This window comes from Dromiciops gliroides, chromosome 3 (genome assembly GCF_019393635.1).
Source record: "Dromiciops gliroides isolate mDroGli1 chromosome 3, mDroGli1.pri, whole genome shotgun sequence".
Taxonomy (NCBI): Eukaryota; Metazoa; Chordata; class Mammalia; order Microbiotheria; family Microbiotheriidae; genus Dromiciops; species Dromiciops gliroides.
The window spans coordinates 300,883,817-300,906,870 of NC_057863.1; the positions used below are offsets into that span (position 1 = coordinate 300,883,817).

The 23,054-nt window shown below is 34.7% G+C and overlaps 1 protein-coding gene across 10 annotated transcripts in view; it reads right to left on the reverse strand.

The window, feature by feature from the left end:
- Nucleotides 1-23,054, reverse strand: part of CNKSR2 (connector enhancer of kinase suppressor of Ras 2) — a 322,983-nt gene that overhangs the window by 194,282 nt on the left and 105,647 nt on the right. For all 10 annotated transcript variants that reach the window (XM_043991405.1, XM_043991402.1, XM_043991407.1 and 7 more), the window contains exon 5: nucleotides 440-481. In XM_043991405.1, coding sequence (XP_043847340.1) covers nucleotides 440-481 — 42 coding nt within the window. The remainder of the gene's footprint in view (nucleotides 1-439; nucleotides 482-23,054) is intronic.

Genomic DNA, 23,054 nt, shown 5'->3' on the forward strand with positions numbered 1-23,054 from the left:
CTTTCCTCTTTTGATTTATGATATCTGACAAACAACTATTCATTCCATGTTATGAAGGAAATTTTCGTTTATATGTCTAAACTGGGCACTTTAATCTTCTGTTTTTGTTTTCAGCTAGACATATTATTTATATTAGGTCTTTCTAATATACTTTTTGTAATTTAAAACTTCATGGTCCTGATGGATGAAATGGAGAAAAAAGGGAATGTACTTACAGTGAATTTAGGTAAGAGTAGAAGAGCATTTTCTCCAGGTCACAGTGCAGGATGGTACAGTATGTGTTAATCCTTTGTAGCTTTCATTATAAGGAATGCAATTTACTGACCTTGTCCATAGATTTTGGGGTGACATATCAATTGTGGGGTCTGCAGTCTTTAACCTACTTATGCTAGTAACAAAAATGAAATATGATCTAGTGAAGAATTATAAGCATACTTACCACATGAAGAATTTTATTCTCTGTTTCGTATACTGTGCAGTCCTGGGAGAAAAGAAACAAACATCAAGTTAAAAAGAATCCTACCTCACTTAAAAATTTTGTGATTTCTCATGGCATTTCAGTTGGAGATAATCTTAAAAACCCCAACTTTAAAAGTGTAGGCAAAGATGCTATGTAACCATTTGCCCTCCAAAAATTAATGCCTCTAAAACTTTGCTAGTGACAAGTATATTTTGGGGTCCAACTCCATCTAGAATATTGGATAAAGTTATGGGTATTATATTTGTGGAAGGGCATGGATAAGCTAGGGAATATTCTGAGAAGGACAGTTAGGAGAGTGAAGAACTTCAATATCAAACCTTATGGGGACTTAGACAAAGAAAGTGGGGGGAGGGAGGATGTTTAGCCCTAAGTAGAGAAGACTCAGGCCTGGAAAATGATAGTTGTCCTCAATTATTTGTGGTTGTCATGTAAAAGAGGGATTATATTTACTTTTCTCAATCCCATTCAGGAAGGAGAATTAGCAGTACTAGGTGATGGGAATTGTAATCAGGTTTAATGTGAGGAAAAGTTATTTAACAATTAGAGCAGTGCAAAAATGGAACAGGCTGCCATGAGAGGGAAGGGGTTGCTCTTGCAAGAGGTCTTCAAGCAGAGTTTACCTGACCACTTGTGGGGTATACTATAGCTCAGCTGACTATTTAGGTCCATCCTAACTCTATGATTTGCCAAGTAAATAAAGACCAGTAATAGACTGATAAATCATATACAGTGCTTAGCATATGCCTGGAACATAATAAGCACTGAATAAATGTTGATTTCATTGAATTGAATATACAATAATACCCCTTTTCAGGGATGACTATAAGTAACCTAAACCAAATTGAAGGGTTGTGAACCTACAATTAATTGAAAAATACCGCTGAGCAGTCTGGCACAAAGTTGACACGATAATAGTTTATGGAATGAAGTAATGAAATATCCAAGTACTTTGGGTCCTTGTAGAATCCTTCAAGTTTTAATTCAGATACCATTTACCTTATTTTACACCAACTTTCTACCTATGTGACTTAGTTGTATTGCCCCAGGAGATTAAATGCACCAAACCAGGTGGTGAGAGCAAGTGGATATGAAGGAAGATTGTATTTAAAGCTAAACACTAAAGAACATGGTTTGAGTAACCAAAGAGTTTCCCAGTAACTGTTTTAAAAGTATAAGGAGAATAATAGAATCATATGACTTCAACCCATGATATTATGCTTCGATTATAAATTTTAATGTGAACTTTAAGGTGACATGCCATAATTAAAATAATATACTTAGGAATGACATTTTCTGGTATATTTGAAACAGTATTCTTAATAGGAACTGAACCTATAGTTTCACTGATGTTGACAGTTCTCAGAGAAGTTCCTGTACTAATGTAGGCTGGTATTTTCTCTACAGCTTAGAGTGTTATAGAGTTGACTTGCCTAGGATCACACAGTCAGTAATGGGTCAGAGATGGGCTTAAATCAAGGTCTTCCTAGCTTCAAAGCAAACTCTGTACCTACTATGCCATACTAATTATTTATTACTAATAGTCTACCAAAATGTTTCAGTAAGTGAGTTGTAGAGATTTGTTGCATTCTTAAGTGCAATTTTATGGTAACAGGCTAATTTTTCCTAAACTACAATTTTGTAAGGAAATTTAATAGGAAAATAGGATAATTATAAAGAAATTTAGCTTAAACAAAGCTTTTTACATGGATAAGAAAGCTATATAAAGAGAGCTGCACCTTTATTATTCAGAGATGCCTTTTAACACAACACATTTAAACTTAGAAATTCTATTGAATTTTAAGTAGAAACATCCTGAAATTATTCCTGGAAAAATATATCCTCAATAACTCGGGTAGGCCTTTACACTCCACAGAAAATTTCATTTTAATACCCTGATATAATCTTCAGTGATGTATCCTTGCATAGTAGATAGAGATGGTCTTGGAGTCTGGAAGACCTTGTTTCAAGTTCTGCCTTAGTTTGACACATACTGACTATGTGACCTTAGACAAATTCCTTAACCTCTCATCATCTCAGGAAACTCTCTAAGACTATGTTGCGGGAAGGTGCTGACATTGATTAGAAGAAATTTCCCATACCAATGAAAGTATGGGGCCATCTTTATCTCATATTTGGAAAACCTCAGTTCCCTTCCCTGAAAAAGAACCCATTTTGTAACAAGGAAAAATAGTTAAGCAAAAACCTCCACACAGGGACTTCCTCTGACAATGGATTTCACATCCTTCCTTTGTAACTCCCTCTGCCCCCAAAGGAAGACAGCATATTTCTTTATGCGATCTCTGGAATCGTTGTTAAATTTTCAGTTGCTAAGAGTTCAATTTCATTTTAGCAATCTTTTCATTTACACTTATGTAGTCATTGTTGACAACCCTTTTCCCATTTTACAATAAAATAATTCTTCCCAAACTTCAACTAGTTTCACTTTAATTCTCTCAATGTCCCTCCTTGAACCATTTGTTGCAGTCTTCTAATTATGTATTCCTTCCTCCATGAGTAATTTAATATTAGTAATCTTGCTTTTCTTTCCTCAACCCATCCACTACACAAATGTGAAAACAAGGATCTTGACCATTCTCTCATTGACCAAACACACAGACACACACAGACACACATTTAACTTGAATGGATTTTTATTTCCTCTAGGATTTTATACAGAATTTTCAGCTTAGCTTTTAAGGTGCCTGATAATTTAGCTCCCATGTAGCTTTGTAGTGTTAGCTCATATTACTTCCCTTTGCATTTTCAATTCCAACCAATCAGGACCATGAGCTATTCTCTGTACCAAGCCATCTTCCATGACTGTGCATGGTTGGTCCCCAATGGGAGCAGCCAGCTGCTTTCTGTTGTTTACCTCATGGAACCCTAAGATAAATTGTTCTCCAGCTACTTTTGCTCACAGTATACTATTCCTTGTCATAAGGAATCATAGCATATGAAATACAGGGTGGACCAAAAGTCATGAAGTGGGTTCAATATTTAATAACTCCTTTATTTTTGTTTATAATTTACAATACCCTAGTATCATATACAGTATATATGGGAAATATATACATATTTGGAAATAAATTACCAAACAATTTTTAGAATATCAGACTTATTCATTACTTTTGGCCCATGCTGAAGTTAAATTGGCAACAGGAGAACTTCAAGAGTCAAGAGACTCACTTGGGTACAATTTCACCTCAATAAGAGTAGCCATGATTGTTAAGTTTTCATGATCAGTTTCAATTCCTGATCAGTTTTGAGGTTAATGAAAATGTTCAATGACATATAAGGATAGACATTTGTTTATTTTGTCAATATTATACTTACCATGCTATGTATGCTGGGTATATAAAAAGTATATTAAAATGACTTCTAAATGTTCCTTTATTTGCAATTCCAAATTCCAAAGCACAATTAGAGAAGCTCATGGCACACCATTTAGTTATTTCTTTTAAGACACAAATCATGTATTTCCTATAGAGGGCTTTTCTTATTTCTACAGCTTCATGAATTTTTTTTTCATATTGAAATTGCTTTGTTTATTTTCTTACATATGTTCATGTATAGCACAGGTAGGTAGATATGATGTGATGCTATAAATATTGAAGGGACTTTTCACAAATTAATGAAATAACAGATGCATTTGAATATTTGAGTATTCTGAGTACATATTGTGCCCCTATCCCCACTCAGGAGAATGAAAGCTACTTGAGCCAAAGGATAATTTCAATTTTTGGTCTTTATGTCCCTGGTACCTGCTATAATGCTTTAGATTGAAGAAGTATTAAATTAATGCATTGGATCAAATATTTGGATATAGTTTCATTATCTGTGGATGAGTGACATACCCATTTCTCTTTAGGTGAACAAAATTGTTATTTAAAAAAGTAAGCCAGGGGTAGCTAGATGGTGCAGTGGATAGAGCACTGGCCCTGGAGTCAGGAGTACCTGAGTTCAAATCCGGCCTCAGACACTTAACACTTACTAGCTGTGTGACCCTGGGCAAGTCACTTAACCCCAAGTGTCTCACTAAAAAAAAAAAAAAAGTAAGCCATTGCTAATAAAATAATCAGCAGCAGAAAATTATTTTCCATTATATTTCCATTACTTCTGAAGACTGAAAAATCTTTGTCTGCTCATTTTCTTCATCATTTTCCATGAAATTCTTCTCCAAACCATGCAATATGTTTTCAAGTCACTGAATTAGTTAGAAAGCAGATTATGTATAGAAGTTTTTTTTCCTTTTAAGAACTTTTTTCCTTTTCAGCAAAGTAAGTATGCAAAGAAACTGCCACCCACTGCCTCACTACTCCCACACAAGATCATAATCAGTTATCCTCTCTGTGGAACAATGACATTATTACTTTGCTCGCCAGAATAGAGGAAAAATTTTTCTTCCTACATGTTAACACTCTCTATTCCTTATTTTTCAATGCATGGATTTTATGTAAGCTTGGTGCACCTGAGGTATATATCATCAAATGTAAATAAAATTTCTTAGCAATATGTGCACACAGTCACAACTTTAGCAAATAGGATGATAAGATAGCATAAAAATCAAGTTGTGCCTTTCGTATGATGAAGGGAAATATTTATCTTTGGGATGTAAGATACTGCTATGTTGCATGCAATTATAATTTTAAATTCAGCTAGGAAATATTTAAGTTCTTAATAAGAACTGTCTTTTGAAATAAAGTTACCAGAATAAAATAATTTTTAGGAAGAATGTATATTTTACAGAGTTTAAAAGGTTTAAATTCTAGAAATTTTAGTGTTGATAATCTTAAAGTTATTCTTCACAATGGTCTACAATGCTTGATATTACAAGCTTCCTATTACAGTGCCCTCACTTGTATTAAACCCCACAGTCACAAATAAGTGGCATAGGCAAGATCAGAATTCTGAGTTATTGGTGTCCAACTTTGCATTTATTTGTTTATTAACATGAAAGAAGATAGAATATTCCAGAGTATATAGTCACACTTAATATTTCCCCAACGATAAAATTATGCTTAGCAGATAATTAGATAGAAGAGTGAATCAAATTTCAATTTGGTTTTGAGGACAAAATGACTTATTCACAAATTCACATATACATCCATAATTATCTTTTCATTATTAATTAAAACTATATCTTATACATAGATTATATATGTATACATGTACACACGTATATTTCTATATTTTTTCTTAGAAAATGGTGAAAAATTTTACTATTTGGGGCAAAACAATGGAAAAAATGGACCCTATAATCATTCATTGTTAGTCCCATTATTTTCCATCTGTGGTTCCTACAGCCATACAACATATCATACTGATTGGTGACATTTGACAAAATCACTATTCAAAATCATGTCCTATTGCAACATACACCTTAATGGTCTAGAGGAAAATGTTGCAGCCAGTCTACTAGGCACAAAGAAAAGGAATCATTCAACAAAAATTCCAGATGTGGCTTATTCCTAGTTTAGCAGACAGAAGCTTCCCTGTGAGTCACCAGTGAAGAGCACATTCTAGCCAATTATTACACCCACAGCTTCACATCATAATGACAAACCAAACCTCCCCATGTGCCAATATCAGGAAAATTTCCAAGAAAGAAGGTTCAATAGTACAGTGAATAGGTGATTGGGGAGGAAATGTTCTGGAAAGGGCTTCCAGGTCCCTGAACTAAGTTTGGATACATCAAAGATAGCTGACTATTTGTCCTGAAGAACACAGATGAATGATTAAGGTGAATAAACATGATATTCCACTTATTAGTAACACTGAGGCATGACTGGTCAGTTCTCCCTTCACCATTATCCTGCAGTACTTGGGGTACTAATCAGATGTATTTTCACCTAATGTATTCTAAATATACTTCACATGACTTCACTATCACCCCTTTGATAGTCTCAAGTGCCCACAAACCTATAAGTATTATTTCTTCCTTTTGCCACCTGCTATGACAAGAGAAGATTTTTGTAGAAATGAAAGTATAAGAATCATAGAACTGAAGAGTATCTTTGAAGTCATATAGTCAATCAACCCTAATTTTATAGATGAAGCAACTGTGTCTCAAAAATATAAAGTAATTTGCCAAATTAGTAAATAAACTAGGACTAGGACCATAACTCCTTAAGGGTTTGGTCTATTAACGTTTCCACCTTTTTTATCTCCAGTACCTCCAAATGGTAACTTTTGCAGAGCAGATGTTTAATAAACATCTGAATTAATCTTCACCTAGCTTCATGTATATCCTCATATAATCCAAACAAAAGCAAAAAGAGAACTATCAGCTCCTCATGGGTTGGGACTATCACCTTTTAATCTTTGCATTCTCAGCACCAAGGACAGTGCCATGGATGTGGCTGTTTAATAAACATTGTTTAATTGACCACTTAGTGCAGAACTCTGAATGAAGCTTTGAGGGTAAGGGGGCATGAATTTCTCATTCAGTAGGAAACTGCGCCTAGATATAGTAAATTAAGGATAATCAGCAGAACCCAGGGTTGATTAGGTCAGTGGTTTGAGTTTCAAACTTTCTGGTCGCGGGACCCCTTTACATTCATAAAAATAATTGAGGCACACGCCACGTTTTTGTTAATGTGATTCTTATCTATGGATAATTGCCACACTAAAAGTTAAAACTTAGTATGATTATGAAAGTAGTTTTGACCCCATGCACCCCCTGAAAGGGTCTGAGCAACTCCCAAGGGTCCCCATTTCGAGAATTGCCGAATTATGTATTAAAGTATTTAGCTGTACAATTACTTTTGAATGCAAATATACAACCTTTGTGTAACAACATTTACTTATTTCCCTCTGTACCACCATCTTTTATGCGATACTCTACAGAAACTCACTGTACTCTCTCCTAGTTCTTATGAGAAACTCATCTGTTAATTAGCTTTGTGATGTTGTGCTACTAATTTAACTTCTCTGAACTTGTTTCTCCAACTATAAAGAGAAAAAACATGATCATACAAGAGCAATCAATCAACTAACCTATTTATCAATAGCTATTAAGTGCATACAGTGTGTCAGGCCTATGTTAGGTAATAAGTACAAAGAATGAAATAATCCATATTCACAATGAGTTTGTATTCTAACGCATGGATTCTTAACCAGAAGTTCATAAACTCCCAAGAAGTCGACACATAGATTTCAGGGAGTCCATAAAATTACCTGAGAATATGGGGAGGGATGGAAAGTACTAATCTTTTATACAGCATCTATTATGTGCTAGGCACTGTGCTTAAGTGATTTTTACAAATATCTCATGTGATGCTCACAATAATCCTGGGAAGTGGGTGATATTATTATCCCTCTTTCATAGTTGAAGAAAATGAGACAAACAGAGATTAAGTGACTTCTCAGGGTCACTCAGATAATAAGTGTCTGAGGCCAAATTAAATTTAGGTCATTTTGATTCCAAACCCAGTTCTCTTTCTACATCACCACTAGCTGAATTGTGAAAAATATGACTTTATTTCAATATAATTGTGTTCCAATGTAATCTTTTTATATTCTATCCACATTACTTGATATAATAAGCACATAATAAATGCTTGTTAGCATGACTTATTTTATGCATTTAAAACATTTTTTCCTGAGATGGACCCCAAAGGAGTGCCAGGACCCAAAAAGGTTAAGAATTCTAGTTTTAAAGGAAGGTTTCAATTTAGCATAGCTGACCTAATCCACCTCTGTCAATGGGATCTTCTCTGCCATGTTATTTTTGGTGCTTAGGGAACTGGAATGACTTGCTTTTACTGAAATTGATAACTTACTGAAGATAACACACTTAGGTGAAAATGCCACGTACATTCATCAAGAGATTCATAAACTTTTTCCATCAAAGTACCTTTGCACAAGCAAAATTACAAAGTGGAAATCTTTTAAAAAGTCAATGTAAAAATGTCTAGCTGTATCAAATTATTAATGATATCTTTTTAGATGCTAATTTAAGTAAATTGTAAAGTTGAATCCTCTTTTATTTTTGCTAATATACAAGTTCAAGTTTCTAATGTTTTATAGAAAATGAAAACCTGGAGCATCAGTAATGCTTTTTGTAATGACAACAACAGGTAGAGAGGAGAAAATTTAGATTTCAGGGCCTCAAAGGCAAGTTGGTAAGCATCTAGTGATCTCACACCTGTGAAGTATTAATTAACCATGAGCTATTTCAAAGTATATTGGTATTAATAGATTGGACAATGCCACTCTGAAGGAGAAGAGTTAATTTTCATGTAAGCACAAGGCAGACTAACACAAAGCAGGAAGAGGACATGGGAGGCTGGTCTTTTGCTCTTTCACTGAAGTGATTCATCTATTTGCTCTTAATGAAGTAAAAATAATTAACAACATGTATAAAGCACTTTAAATTTTAGAAAGCTTTTTATAGGTGTGGTCTCATTTGAGCCTCATAACATTCCATTCAAAGTAAGCCCCATAGCAATCATTAGTTGTCCTATGTTACAAATAAGGAAATGGAGGTTCATTGAGATTTAGTGACATGGTCATAGTCACATAACTAATGTGGAGGACAGCCAGGATTGAATGAAAATTGTTTTGTATTTGTCCAACACTTTTTCCACTTGGCCACACAGATTCTTTGTTTCAGGAGTGAAGCAGAATAGAGGGGGCACAAGGGGTCAGATTCAGCTGACTGACCTATATCTGACTCTTTGCATAGACTGGGAGTTTCTCCTTGGCTTGTGATACCTAAATGATGAGCACAGTAACCTCCCAATTGTATAGGGTTCTGAGGTCAGTACCTAGACTGACCAACTCATGCTGCAAAGGTCATGAGGAGATGTTAAGACAAGAGAAGAATGTTGGGATTTTGCCATATAAATCTGCTTACTATCCAGGTAGAACAGAATAGGCATCAGGGGATCTGTGAGTTTGGAAGGGAAAAAAACATTTAAAAATTTTTTCCACTAACCTCCAACTAAAATTTAGTATTTTCTTCAATTATGAATTGAAAATAATATTATTCTGAGAAGGGGCCCATAGATTTCATCAAACTGTCAAAGAGGTCCATGAAACAAATAAAAAAAAGTTGATGTCTCAAGGTAGAAGGTACATGGAGTTGATTGCCCCTTTACATTTTAGCATATTTAACAATTATTTGCATCACCATTAGTGAGCCCAATAAAACTTTCAACAGTAGAACTCTCAGTATTTACAAATAAACTGGCAGTTATGTTCTTATGTAGAAAAGATGTTTTATTGTGCCTGATACTAAAAGCAAGACTTCACTGAAGTTTCTCCCAAATGTGAAGTCCCTTAATTACTCTGCAATGCAACTTTGAAGAAATATGAGTTTGAAGTTTTTCAGCTATGTCGTTAAGAGAAAACTAAGAACTCCCTGCCCTACATCTTCTACAGAATTTGAAATTCCATGGTTTTCTCACTGACTAAATAGCAATGAATAGACCAGCACATGAAGCCTAAAGAGCTACCTTGGTTACTTTGAATACTTCGTATTAATTTTTTAGTTTCAATTACATAGAAAACTTGGATTACATTTCTTTTCATTACTGACAGAAAACATAACTTCTGGGGCTATAATTTGTGAAATAGAAAATGCCTTATTTCAGACATTAACATTTATATATTTTTAGATTTTATTTTTATTCTGAACTTCACAAACACCAAACAAAATGAGCATTTCCATAAACACACAATAGAACACAACAATAAAACACAATAAAACACAATAGAAAGAGAATTATACATGACATAGTGAGTCACTATTAAATGCAACATTTTTTCTTTTAAAACATTAGATATATTCAACATGCAACTTTCAAAGTTGTCTTGTTTATCTGTAATTCTTTCTGGCCTCCCTTCTGTTATCTTCTGTGCATTTAAAAATTACTTCAATGATCCTTTTATATCTTTTCTTTTGGGATAGACTATGCCCAGCCCTCCTATTCACCTCCCAATTAAAATAAACTTTGTGACATACATTAATATATATTCAAGAAAGACAAATTCCCACATTAGTCATATATGAATCTTGATTCCATCACCTCTCTGTCAGGAGGTGGGTAGCATGCTTCATCATCAGTCCTTTGGAATCATAGCTGATAATTGCACTGATCACAGTTCTTAAATCTTTCAAAGTAGTTTTTCTTTACAATGTTGTTGTTACTGAATATATTGTTCTTCAGGTTCTGCTCACTTCACTCTGCATCAGTTCATACAAGTATTCTCAGGTTTCTCTGACATGCTCCCTTTTGCCATTTCTTATGTTGCAATAATATTCCGTTACATTCTTATATCATAATTTGTTCAGCCATTTCCAACTGATGGTCATCCCCTTAGTTTCGAGAGAGTCGCTATAATGAAAAAGAGCTACTATAAATATTTTGCAAATATGGGTCCTTTTCCTCTTTGTTTGATCTCTTTAGGGTACATCCCCCTTCATGGTATCTCTGGGTCAAAAGTTATGCACAGTTTGTGACTTTGGGGGTAGAGTTCCAAATTGCTTTTTGGAATCCTGGAGCAACCCACAACTCCACAAATAGTGCATCAATGAGACTTTCTTTTCAAAGAACAGTTGTTCTTTCAATTTTTTGTTAATGTGGGATGGCAGAGATGCTTTAATTTTCATTTCTCTGATTATTAGAGATTTGGAGCATTTTTCTTATATACTTGTTGATAGGCTGGATTTCTTCCTCATAAAACTGCTCATTCGTATCCTTTGACCCTCTATCTATTTAAAAATAAGTCCTATTCTTATAAATCTGGATCTGTTCATTATATATCTTAGATATGAGGCTTTTATCAGAGAAACTTGGAGCAAAACTTTTCTCAGCTAATGGCTTTCCCTTCCAATTTTAACTTCATTATTTTCAGTTTTGTTCAAATCTTTTAAAACTTTACACAAACAAGATTGTTCATTTTTACCTTCTATGATCTTTCCATGATATTCTGAGCTTTCTGAAGTATAGTTTAAATGTGTGGTTTTTAAAAAAATCAATCCCTATGTTCTTAGAAGAGATATTTGGAACTTCAGAACTTACTCATTATTTTATAATCTATACTCCTTTCCTTTGACCAAAATTATAACTGAATTTAAGCTACATAGCCTATAATTAAAACAATGATTGGTAATTCAGGAGACAATATGGATTTCATTAATACAAATAAATTCTTTGTATTTCAGCCATATAATGAAGATTCTTAGCTTTAACATGGTCAGTTTCCTACTCTAAATCTTCTAAGTCTGCTTGGACAGGATAATAAGATCATAGATTCAGAACTGGAAGAGACCTTTGACTTACCCAGGGTCAAATAAGCAATGAGAGGCTAAGCCAGAATTGAACCCATATTCTCTGAGAGCCAGCAAACAGCCATTGCTCTCTATACCATGGAAATTCTAATATCTACAAAAGGGAAAGGAATGAGAAACTATGCTTGCCTTGTAAACAAATTCATCTCTAGGTTTAATACAGGACTTATTTATTAGTATTTATACACCAAGTAAACCAAAAATTAAATAAAAAAGGAACCTTAACTTCAACATTGACCTCATAGCTGGCAAAAAGTCACATTGTAGGACAAATATCTTTGGCGAATGTGTCTTTGTGTATTTCCTCTATTTAGAATGCAGTCTCTTGGTCAAAAGAAACCAACTTATTTTAGAGATTTTGCACAAGATTTGGTCACTTAATAAGATAGTGCTTAATAAAATATCTTTCAAGAAATTCAAAAATTACACAAGAAATGATGCTACTTTAAGTCTAGGTCAGCACTCAAAAAGAGAATCATAGGCTTAGAAAGAGGTTTATAGGCCATTTACTTTGACTTGGTGCCTTCAGATAGTAGTAAATCTAAACAAACTATTTGTCTATTCTTTCAAAAATGTATATTTCGGGATAGAATTCTTTCAACCTCTACTTTCACAGTCAGCAAGTTGTCATTGTTTTTCATCAGCTATTTGAAAATCTTTCTTCCTGCAATTGAAGCTCATTGTCATTTTTGTGGAATAGAGAGTTGAGTTCTTTCTGGATTTGGCATCAGGAAGATCTGGATGCAAATTCTGTCTTGGATGCTTATTAACTATGTGACCCTGGACAAGTCAATTAATCTCTCAGTTTCCTCAACTATAAAATGGGGATAGTAACAATATCTACTTCATAAGGTTATTGTAAAGACTAATTATAAGTTATATAAAGTACTTTGCAAATCTTAAAGGGCTATATACATGGGAGCTATTATCATTTTGTTTGTGTTAAACAGAAGTAGAATTGTCATTTCTCAATCTCTTTACTCTATTTCAGCAAAGGTTTTTGTTTTTTCTCCCTTCTAAGTCACCAGTTCATTTCAATCTCCACTTACACTGCTTGTATCTATCAACCCAGTTCCTTGAATAAGAACTGGACTTGACATCTACTTTTCTAAACCTCTATTTCTTCATTTGTAAAGTGAGAAGCTTAGACTCAATGACATCTAGAGAAGCTTTAATGTCTAATTCTTATGCTCCAATTACTTCTAAGGTCCCTTACAACTTTAAAATTTGAGGTTCTCAGAGCTTTTGTTTTTTATTTTTAACATATTGCACAGCTTAGTTGGTCTATTTGGCATCCTCAATTTTCTCATATTTTAGCTATGGTTCAAAGCTCCCCAAACGGGCATTCAAACTCAAAGATCTGTTTTAGGCAGTATCTAGTGGAACAATTAGCATTATGCTTCCTACACATATAATCTCTCATCCCATGAACCTGGTGACTTTTTTTCATATCACTGCACCAAAACATATACTTCATTTGTGGTCTATTATCAAGTTTAGATAGTTTCCTCCTATGCTTGTGCAGATTTTCATTCTGCAGAAATTTGTCCTTTTAATTTGCCAATAGGACAGAGTTTCCATCTGCTCCTTCAATTTGCCATCACCCCTTCAATTTTTTTCTTGTTCCCTATGTATTAATGTCTACTTAATTTACACATCTGGACTCTTGACTGGATTTCCTAAGCTTATTGTCTGGTCTTATATAATGGTACTTGCTCTATTTATGACTGCCCAAGGAACTGAGTTGAGTCAATGCTGGCTTCAAAAGAAGACAGAAAGCCAAACTTTCATGTGAGCTAACATCAGCTTAACATCTTCTTATTTGGCTGGATCTTTGTTTTAATGTACAGTTTTGGATTCTGAAGTTTGGTAACTCTTTATGTCTTAGCCCTTGCTCTAGTACTGACTATTCAGATAGCAAATTCTCTACTGCTTGTTAATTTGAATAATTCTTCCTCGATTGGTTTTGACCTTGGATGTTATGTGTATTATCTAATTTAGCTTTGTCTAATTATACTGGTTCCAGTTACAACATTGGACACCAGCCTCAGCAGTTGTCAGGCCATGTTTTCCCTCCTGTCCTTATTTAACTCCATTGAATCTCATCCAAATTCAGTTTTTTGTTCATAACTAGCACTGTTTGAAGACAATTATGTAGGAACTGACTCTGAACCCCAGATCTGTAAAACTGCATTCATTATACCCCTACATAATGATAATGAGCTGTGGATAATTAAAGATGCTTAAAATGGTCATCAGTCTTTCACTCATGCAAGGGCAAGTCATGGAAAGAACATTGGATTTGCAATCAGAGTATTTAGGTTTGAAAACTCGCTCTGCTCAACTGTGTGTACTTAGGCAAATTATTTAGTTTCTCTGGGTCTCAGTTCTGACATATGTAAAATGTTAGGGAGGGATTGAACTAGATGATTTCTAAGGTTCCTTTTAGCTCTAAATCTATGCTTGATACCATATTAACTTCTGTTGAACCATACCTAAACAAATTTTCCATTTTTATTCACTGCCCTATGGTTATACTGCCATGATTCTTTGAAATGCTTCTTTCTTTTATAACCAGGGTTTGTTTTCAAATTTTACTTGAATATTAAGCATTCTAGGTGATCTGAAATTGAACTGAGGAATATGGGAGGAAACTGGAGCATTTAGGACCAAAATCTGGGACAAACTAGGTGCAATACCATTTATTATAAGAATCGTTTTTTTAGTGAGACAATTGGGGTTCAGTGACTTGCCTAGGGTCACATAGCTAGTAAGTGTCAAGTGTCTGAGGCTGGATTTGAACTCAGGTCCTCCTGACTCCAGGGCTGGTGCTTTCTCCACTGCACCACCTAGCTGCCCCTCATTATAAGAATCTTATTTAAATGTACCCATTGATAGCACTAAGAAAGACAATTGTGTTTCTTCCTAATTAATTTCTATTTACTTAGTTCCCTTTAATTGATATTCTTTAGAAACTAATGCTTTAATCAAAATCACATCATAGTGATCTTGGAACCTCCCCATAAAATACAAGAACTGTAAATTGGGTGCAATCTATTGAAGCTCTGGGGCTCTAGTCTGTGGATGAAACCCATACAATTCCAGAGGGTCTCTGAAATTTAGAAGACTTCATTAAGGAACTAAATTTGAGAGTGAATGAGTTTGTGTATTTATTTTCATTTTTTTAAAATGACAAAGAAACATTCTTCATCACAGTGGCAAAAATATTATTTGAGAGCAAGTTCTTAAGTTTGGGTTTATTAACTGTTTTTTTTTTTAATTTTTTTAGTGAGGCAGTTGGGGTTAAGTGACTCGCCCAGGGTCACACAGCTAGTAAGTGTTATATGTCTGAGGCCAGATTTGAACTCAGGTACTCCTGACTCCAGGGTTGGTGCTCTATCCACTGCGCCACCTAGCTGCCCCTATTAAATGGTTTTTTAAAGATTGACAACTGTCTTTCAATATAATTGGTCACCTTATTGGTCACCTTTAGAATTATATGTATTGGGGCAGCTAGGTGGTGCAGTGAATAGAGCACTGGCCCTGGATTTGGGAGGACCTGAGTTCAAATCCAGCCTCATACACTTAACACTTACTAGCTGTGTGACCCTAGGCAAGTCACTTAACCCCAATTGCTTCACAAAAAAGAATTATATGTATCATATTTTATACATTTTAAAACATTGTTTTGAGGGATCTGTAGACCTCACTGGAATAGCAATGGGATTCATGATGTAAAATGTACCCACTAATAACTCTTCTTTCTAGAGCTAGACAAAAATAAGATAATTCATTGATATTGACAAAAAATTTAGCACAGTGATCCTTAACCTTCAACCCATGACCATTTTCTCCTTCTTCAATATTCTGGTAATTGGATTTCAATATAATTAGTTTCATTTGTTATCCTAAATATTTTATTTTATACATTAAAAAGCATTATTCTGTTGAAGGGGTGGGGGGAGACAATCCATAGACTTCAACAGACTGCCAAAGCAATTCATGACACACCTGAAGGTTAAGAACCCTTCTTCTAGGGGTTCCCCTTTTACTAAGTCACAGTTTAAAATGCTTTATGCTTGCAAACCTGATTACTAGTAACAACAGAAAGAATAATAGTAATAAGGAGGACACCTGCCATTTATATGATACTTTAAGGTTTACAAAGGAATAACCTGAGAAGTCCCTGTAAATGCTACAGATATGACTATCTTCATTGTATAGATGGTTTGCCCAAGGTCAGGCAGCCTATGGTCATAATAGGAGTCAGGGGAAGGATTTGAACCCAGATCTCTCCCAACTACAAGTCCAACACACTTGCCAGTGTGGAAAAACTCTGGTGGAGAAACTATAGTGAAATTAATGCAGATATGGATTATAGCAAGTAAATATTTTTAGCATTAGGAAATCCAGAATTAATGTTTGATCCTTTTATCAGAGTGTTAAAGCTTATCTAAGCCCAATTTCCTATAAATCTCACCATACAAACAAACAACCAAACTTATTTGAAGGAGAGGGGCTGGTCCTACAGCCTATTTCTCCTTCAGGTTGTTCCATCTATATTGCAAAAGGAATTTCTCACCACTAAACCTGCTCCAGGTTCTACATAGGGAGGGCATCTTTTTAAAAGTTTTCTTTCTGAACTTAAACATTCCTAACTGGTATCTCCACCAAAATTGTAAAGTCATACAGAGTATAATGCTACTGCTTCATGAAACCTGAAATGCTGATAACAGATATAATGTCAATATTTCTAATATCGTCATTGTTGTTCAGTTGTGTTCAACTCTTAGTGACCACTTTTAAAGGTTTCTTGGTATTGGATACTGGAATGATATGCCATTTCCTTCTCCAGATCATTTTACATATAAGGAAACTGAGGCAAACAGGCTTAAGTAACTTGCACAGGGTCACACAGTCAGTAAGTGTCTGAGGCCAGATTTGAACTTGTCTTCCTGACTTCAGACCCAGATAGCTATCCACTGCACCATCTTGCTGCCTTACTTACTATATACTTACTATATTTCAAGTACTATGCTAAGTGCTAGGAATATAAGTACAAACAAACAAAACCTTCCTAAACCTCAGGAAGCTTACATTCTAAAGGGGGAAGACAGCTCATAAGAAGATGTATAAAATATTTAGCATAGGGAAGCAAAAAGCTCTGTCAGAATAGCATGTTAAGACTACCCATCAGAATTACAGACAGATGGTTTCAGAGAAAACTTGAAAGACTTAGATATAGTGATGCAAAATGGAGTGAGCAGAATCAGGAGAACATTGCATATAGTAACAGCAATATTTTATGATGGTCAACTGTGAATGACTTAGCTATTCTCACCAATACAATGATCTAAGGCAATTCTGAAGGACTTATGAAAAATGCTATTCACCTCCAGGGAAAGAACTGATGAAATCTGAATGCAGATCAAAGCATCTTTTAAAATTTTTTCTTGTTTGTTTGGGGGGTTTTTTTTGCCTATGTTTTCTTTCCCAACCTGACTAAAGTGGAAATATGTTTTATAAGACTGCAGATGTATAACCTATAGAAAATTACTTGTCTTCTCAATGGGGGACAGAGAGAGAGAATTTGGAACTCAAAATCTAAAAAAAATGTTAAAATTGTTTTACATGTAATTGGAAAAAATAAAAGAAAAATATCAAAAAAGACTATCTATCAAGTGGAGCTGAGATGGTTGAGTAGGAAGACGTACAGATAAGCTCCCACCTCCCCTGCTCAAACTCTTCTAAACAGATCTAGAAAGGATACTAGACAGAATCTTGATCAGTATGTCCAAGAAAAAAAGTCAAACTGAGTCTTTTTTTTCCTAGTCCAAGTCATTATAAGGAGATAGAGAGATTTGTGGATACCTTGGATAGGGTCTGGAATAATTTATCATTTGATACCTCAAGAAAGTATTAGCAGGACCAGCCTTGGCACTTACATACATACATATATACACACACACATATATACACACATATATACATATCTATTCAGACATGGGAAATTAAAGAATTTATTTTGCTTGAATATAAATACTTAATATAAGGATTTTGTGTTTCTTTTCATTTCAATTGTGGTGGAAAGAAGAAATAATTTTTAAAAGATATGTAAAATTCAAGTGCTAAATCTAAGTCTACTAGAAAAACTGTACATAGGGTTTACAGTTTGCAATATAAAGTTACAAGGGCAAGGTAGGACCAGACTTTATGTTTCCTTCTCTATTTATGGAGTAGTTAGCATACCTCTGGACACAAAGTTGGCTCTCAACAAACTTCTTTTAATTGATTGCTATTTTTTTAAAGACATAAGTAAAAATGAAAAGAGCAGCTATTGATATTCCAGTAGACTATCAGCTTCTTGAGGGCCAAGGCCTGTTTCTTTTTTGTCTTATCCCAAGGGCTTAAAACATCTTGCACATTATGGCAGGCACTTAGTAAATATTTGTTGAATTTATCTGTGCTTGTTGAAGAATAAGTATTTAACCAAAATTCTCTTCCTTCATTTGTTTAATTTTTATCTATCTATCTGTCTATTCATTCATTCATTTATTCATTCATTCATTCACGGGGCATTGAAGGTTAAGTGATTTGCCCAGGGTCACACAGCTAGTAAGTGTCAAGTGTTTGAGGCCCAATTTGAACTCAGGTCCTCCTGAATCCAGGGTTGGTGTTTTATTCACTGTGCCATCTAGCTGCCCCCAATTCTCTTTCTTCTTAAAAGCAATCCAATGTACTTTTTTGCAAAAACAACTAGTATGAAGATATTTAAAGACTCTGAGAACAAATTCCAGCTAGTTGTATAAATGTTATTGTTGCACACTTTGCTTTTTTGTTGTTATTGTTGTTTCTTTGTTTGTTTGTTTTGGTGGGGCAATGAGGGTTAAATGACTTGCCCAGGGTCACACAGTCAGTAAGTGTCAAGTGTCTGAGGCCAGTTTTGAACTCAGGTACTCCTGAATCCAGGGCTGGTACTTTATCCACTGCACCACCTAGCTGGCCCCCACACTTTGTTTTGATAACTAATGATTGTAACTAGAAAATTTATTTGGGAGTGAGCAAAGACAAAAGAAAGAAGTTTAGTAAAAGTATAATCTGGAAGGTACCAATTTATTTGAATCTGGAGAAAAATTTTCTCTTGTGGAGAGTAATTTGATAATTTAAAACTTCATTTAACTTTTTTCGTGAGCTTTCACAAGTTTCACAGATTGGTTATAGGGTTTTCTAGGTTATGCCATCTTTGGAAGTTAACTCTACTGAAGGAAACCAATTCAGAACTAATTGAGTGCAAAGAGAAATCATCTTGGTGGGGCCATTATTTTAAAGCCAGTTCCTCTTTGCCTCCTTTTGTCTTCCCTCTGTTCAGGCCCCCTCTCTATATCTCATATCCTCTTTCTGTTAGCAAACACTGTTTTGTATTCATTTGTGATATGGTCACATTTTGAGTCTCTTTTTCACATTGAAGATGAAAGTGTAAAAAATTACTCAGAATAATTTGAGGATGAGCTGATATACTCAGGGAAATCATCATGATGATTACTTCAACACTGACAAGAAATGTGTGGGCATAAATCTCTTTTCCTTACTTTCCCTGCTGACAGGACTTTAAATGAGATTTCAGTTTTCAAGAAAGAGTTTCTTAAGATTTTTTTCTTAATTCATAATGAAAATGTCTCCTAAAGACTTTTTTTTTGGGGGGGGGAGGGAGGTAAGGATCAGAAAAATTGCAATTTTTCTGAAGAAACTACAAACGCTATCCAATCATATCAAAACTGAAATCAAATATTTTGCCTTTTGGTCCAGATCTGTGATTTTACTAGTGAGAAATTTTCTTTAAGGTATCTTATGACCCTTTCAGCTGTCTTATGCTACCACCCACTATTTGCAAAGGAAAAAGAAAAGCCGTTCATGATAGTGTATTTTTAGATATTGACCACCTTACCTTGTTGCAAAGGGAATAAAAATAATTAAATCTGAGTGAAACATAATTTGAAACAGAACAGATTTTGAAGCAATGCCATCATCATAAATGTTCAGATGAGATTTCTTGAAAGTCTAGTAATGAATGCATGCCCTAGATGGTTTTAAAAAAAGAAATCTACACCTTGCTTATATAAATTGGCCTCATTTACTGGCAACTTAAGCATAATTTCTGCCCCCAGAAATTCCCATACAATTCCCAGTGACGACAGTGGGTGCTGTGTATACGTTATCTGATAGCTGAATTTGGCTATTAGATGACACAGTTCAGCTGTGTATGATATAAGCAATTCATTTAAAGTAAATTTGGTATTCATTCATGTGACGTGTTTCCAATAGTATTTAAACTTCAATCTGATTTATAACATTTTTTTCTCATGAAGACTTCTTGACTCAGTCTATATACTAGATGATTTTAAATGCCAACCTTTTCCTTAACTAGCTTGAAAAAAGATAAACAAGCTTACAAAGTTTACAAAGCTTTGTAAGTATATTCCTTGGCATCAATTTAGATCAATTCAATTCAGTTCAAGAAGTTTATTGGGAAAATAAATTTATCATGGAAGTGCTGGACACTGTGTTAGGTGCTGGGGAGGTACTAAGATAAAGAGAAAACAACCCCTGCCCTAAAGGAGCTTATAGATTTCTGTGTTCATAAGACCTGTACAGTATAGATACAATAACTACAATAGGGGCAGCTAGGTGGCGTTGGGGCAGCTAGGTGGCACAGTGGATGTATCACCAGCCATGGATTCAGGAGGACCTAGTTCAAATCCGGCCTCAGACACTTGACACTTACTAGTTGTGTGACCCTGGGCAAGTCAATTAACCCTCATTGCCCTGCAAAACAAACAAACAAACAAAAACTACAATAAAAATAGTAAACATAAAAAGTCTATTGAGAATTCAATGGAGGGAGAGAGAACTTTTGGCTGGGAGGTAGAAGGGCATTTCATATATAGCAATATCTTAGCTGAGTTTTCAGAAATGATTAGTATTTCAAAAGTGGCTACAGGGATATAGAGGACATTCCAGTTTTTTTTGTTTTGTTTTGTTTTGTTTTGTTTTGTTTTTTAGTGAGGCAATTGGGGTTAAGTGACTTGCCCAGGGTCACACAGCTAGTAAGTGTTAAGTGTCTGAGGCCGGATTTGAACTCAGGTACTCCTGACTCCAGGGCCGGTGCTCTATGCACTGCACCACCTAGCTGCCCCGACATTCCAGTTTTAAAGAATGACATAAATAAAAGCATGGAGGTGAAGAATAGGGGGGATAAGGGCTATTGTGCAGAAAACAATTTAGACTTCTAGTTTTCAGAGCTAAGAAGCAGGACAAAATAAAAGATATTACAAGGAAATCGATCTCAACTCATCATAAAAAGCAACTTCCTAACTAATTGTGAGATAACTGAAAATAGAATGCTCAACCAGGAGAGTCCCCCATCAATTTAAGAGTTCAAGTAGAGACTGAGTGACTTCTTATGCTGGGTGAGGTAGAGAGATTGATCTATTCAGGAGAAAACTGGAGCATATAATCATTCAGCCTCCTTCCAAGTTTATTGTTCTATGATTTTAAGCTTTGGGGATGGAGAATGTTCTAGTTTGGCTGGAAGGCAGATTAAATGAAGTGAAACATGAATTGATTAGGCTGGGAAGGGGGATGAGAGTCAGATTCTGGTTGGCCATGAATGCAAGGAATTTGAACCAGTTTTATTTTATTTATTTATTTTTGCATTACTCCTCAGTTATAGGAAACTTTTTGGGGGGGGTAAGGCAATTGGAGTTAAATGACTTGCCCACGGTCACACAGCTAGTAAGTGTCAAGTGTCTGAGGTCAGATTTGAACTCAGGTCCTCCTGACTCTAGGGTCAATGCTCTATCCAATGTGCCACCTAGCTGCCCCTATAGGAAACTCTTAATAGGTATTCATTAGGTTGAATGGAATAGAATTAGAAGGCAATGGGGAGATGCACTTATATGTCTAGCATTCTTTTCTTATATTCTGTTCTCTCTGCCACAGAGAGAAAAGTGAAGAACCCTCAATAATCAAGCTCTCAGTGACTCAAGTTCTTTATCCATAAAAGGAAAAATATTGATCTTTTTCACCCTTCAAGGGTGGTAAGCAAGGGCTTCTAAAGGAAACTATAAATATAGAGTTCTTTAAAAATGTGTGTTGTAAGAAAGTACTGAACCATCATCACTGCCTTTAATATTTCAAGAATCTGTACTTTTATCAGCATAAGAACTTTTTCATGAATGTTTCTTTACAAGCCATCCATGCTTTAGATGATACTTTCATGTGAACAGAAAAAAAAATCATCTTAGGCTAACTTTCTGGTGATGATATTCTATTGACTAAGCTAGATAATTAAAATTCAGTCTTATACTCAAAACCTGTCTGGTTGGTGGTCATTCACAAATGACTCAAATAAAAAATAATTAGTTCTCTTAATGAAAAACTACGTGTTAATTTTAATGAGAATATCTTCACTTCTAATAGCAAAAGACTAATTAACTTAGAAATTATAAATGGGATTTAGTGGAAAGATTATTTATTCCTTTTTTTTGGTAAGCCACTTAAATATAAAATTATTAGTCCTATAATTTATATTCCCAAATCATAACATTTATCTATTCATAAGATTTTATTAGAAAATTCATGTCAGAAGAAAAATATAAGACAAAATATATGATGATTTAGATTCAGATCTTCCTGGAGGAGAAAATATCTTGAAATGCTTTTTATACTCCTAATTCTGAAAATATTATCAACTAATAAATACCAACAGGAAAAAGACATCTTCATGAGAGTAACTAATAACTATTTTCCTGCCCCCAACTCTCAGTAGCTATTCTCTGGATTGCTCTCAGGTTTTCATTTATCTCACAGCTCACCATACATTCTTTCTTACACATGTGCAAACCCAAAGTTCTGGTTTTCTTGGTCAGAGAAAAGAAAATCAATGGATTGTGGTTTATTAAGCATTTATTAAGAACTGACTATATTCTAGACACTGTACAAATAGAAGCACTGACATAGAATATACCCTCAAGGAGTTTATGTTCTGATACAGAAAGACAACCCATATAGAAGAGCAGCACAAGGAAGAATATTTTGATAGTATTGGTCTGATTACTATTCTCGGAACTAAAGTAGAAATGCAGGGTAGGAAGAAGGAAGTTATGAGTGTAGCATGACATAAAGACGGTTGGGAAGAAGCCAAGTGGGTCTGAGTCCAAGCTACATATAGTAAATTTTTAATAACCAGCCCAGGAATCCAGGGCTAAGAAACTGATT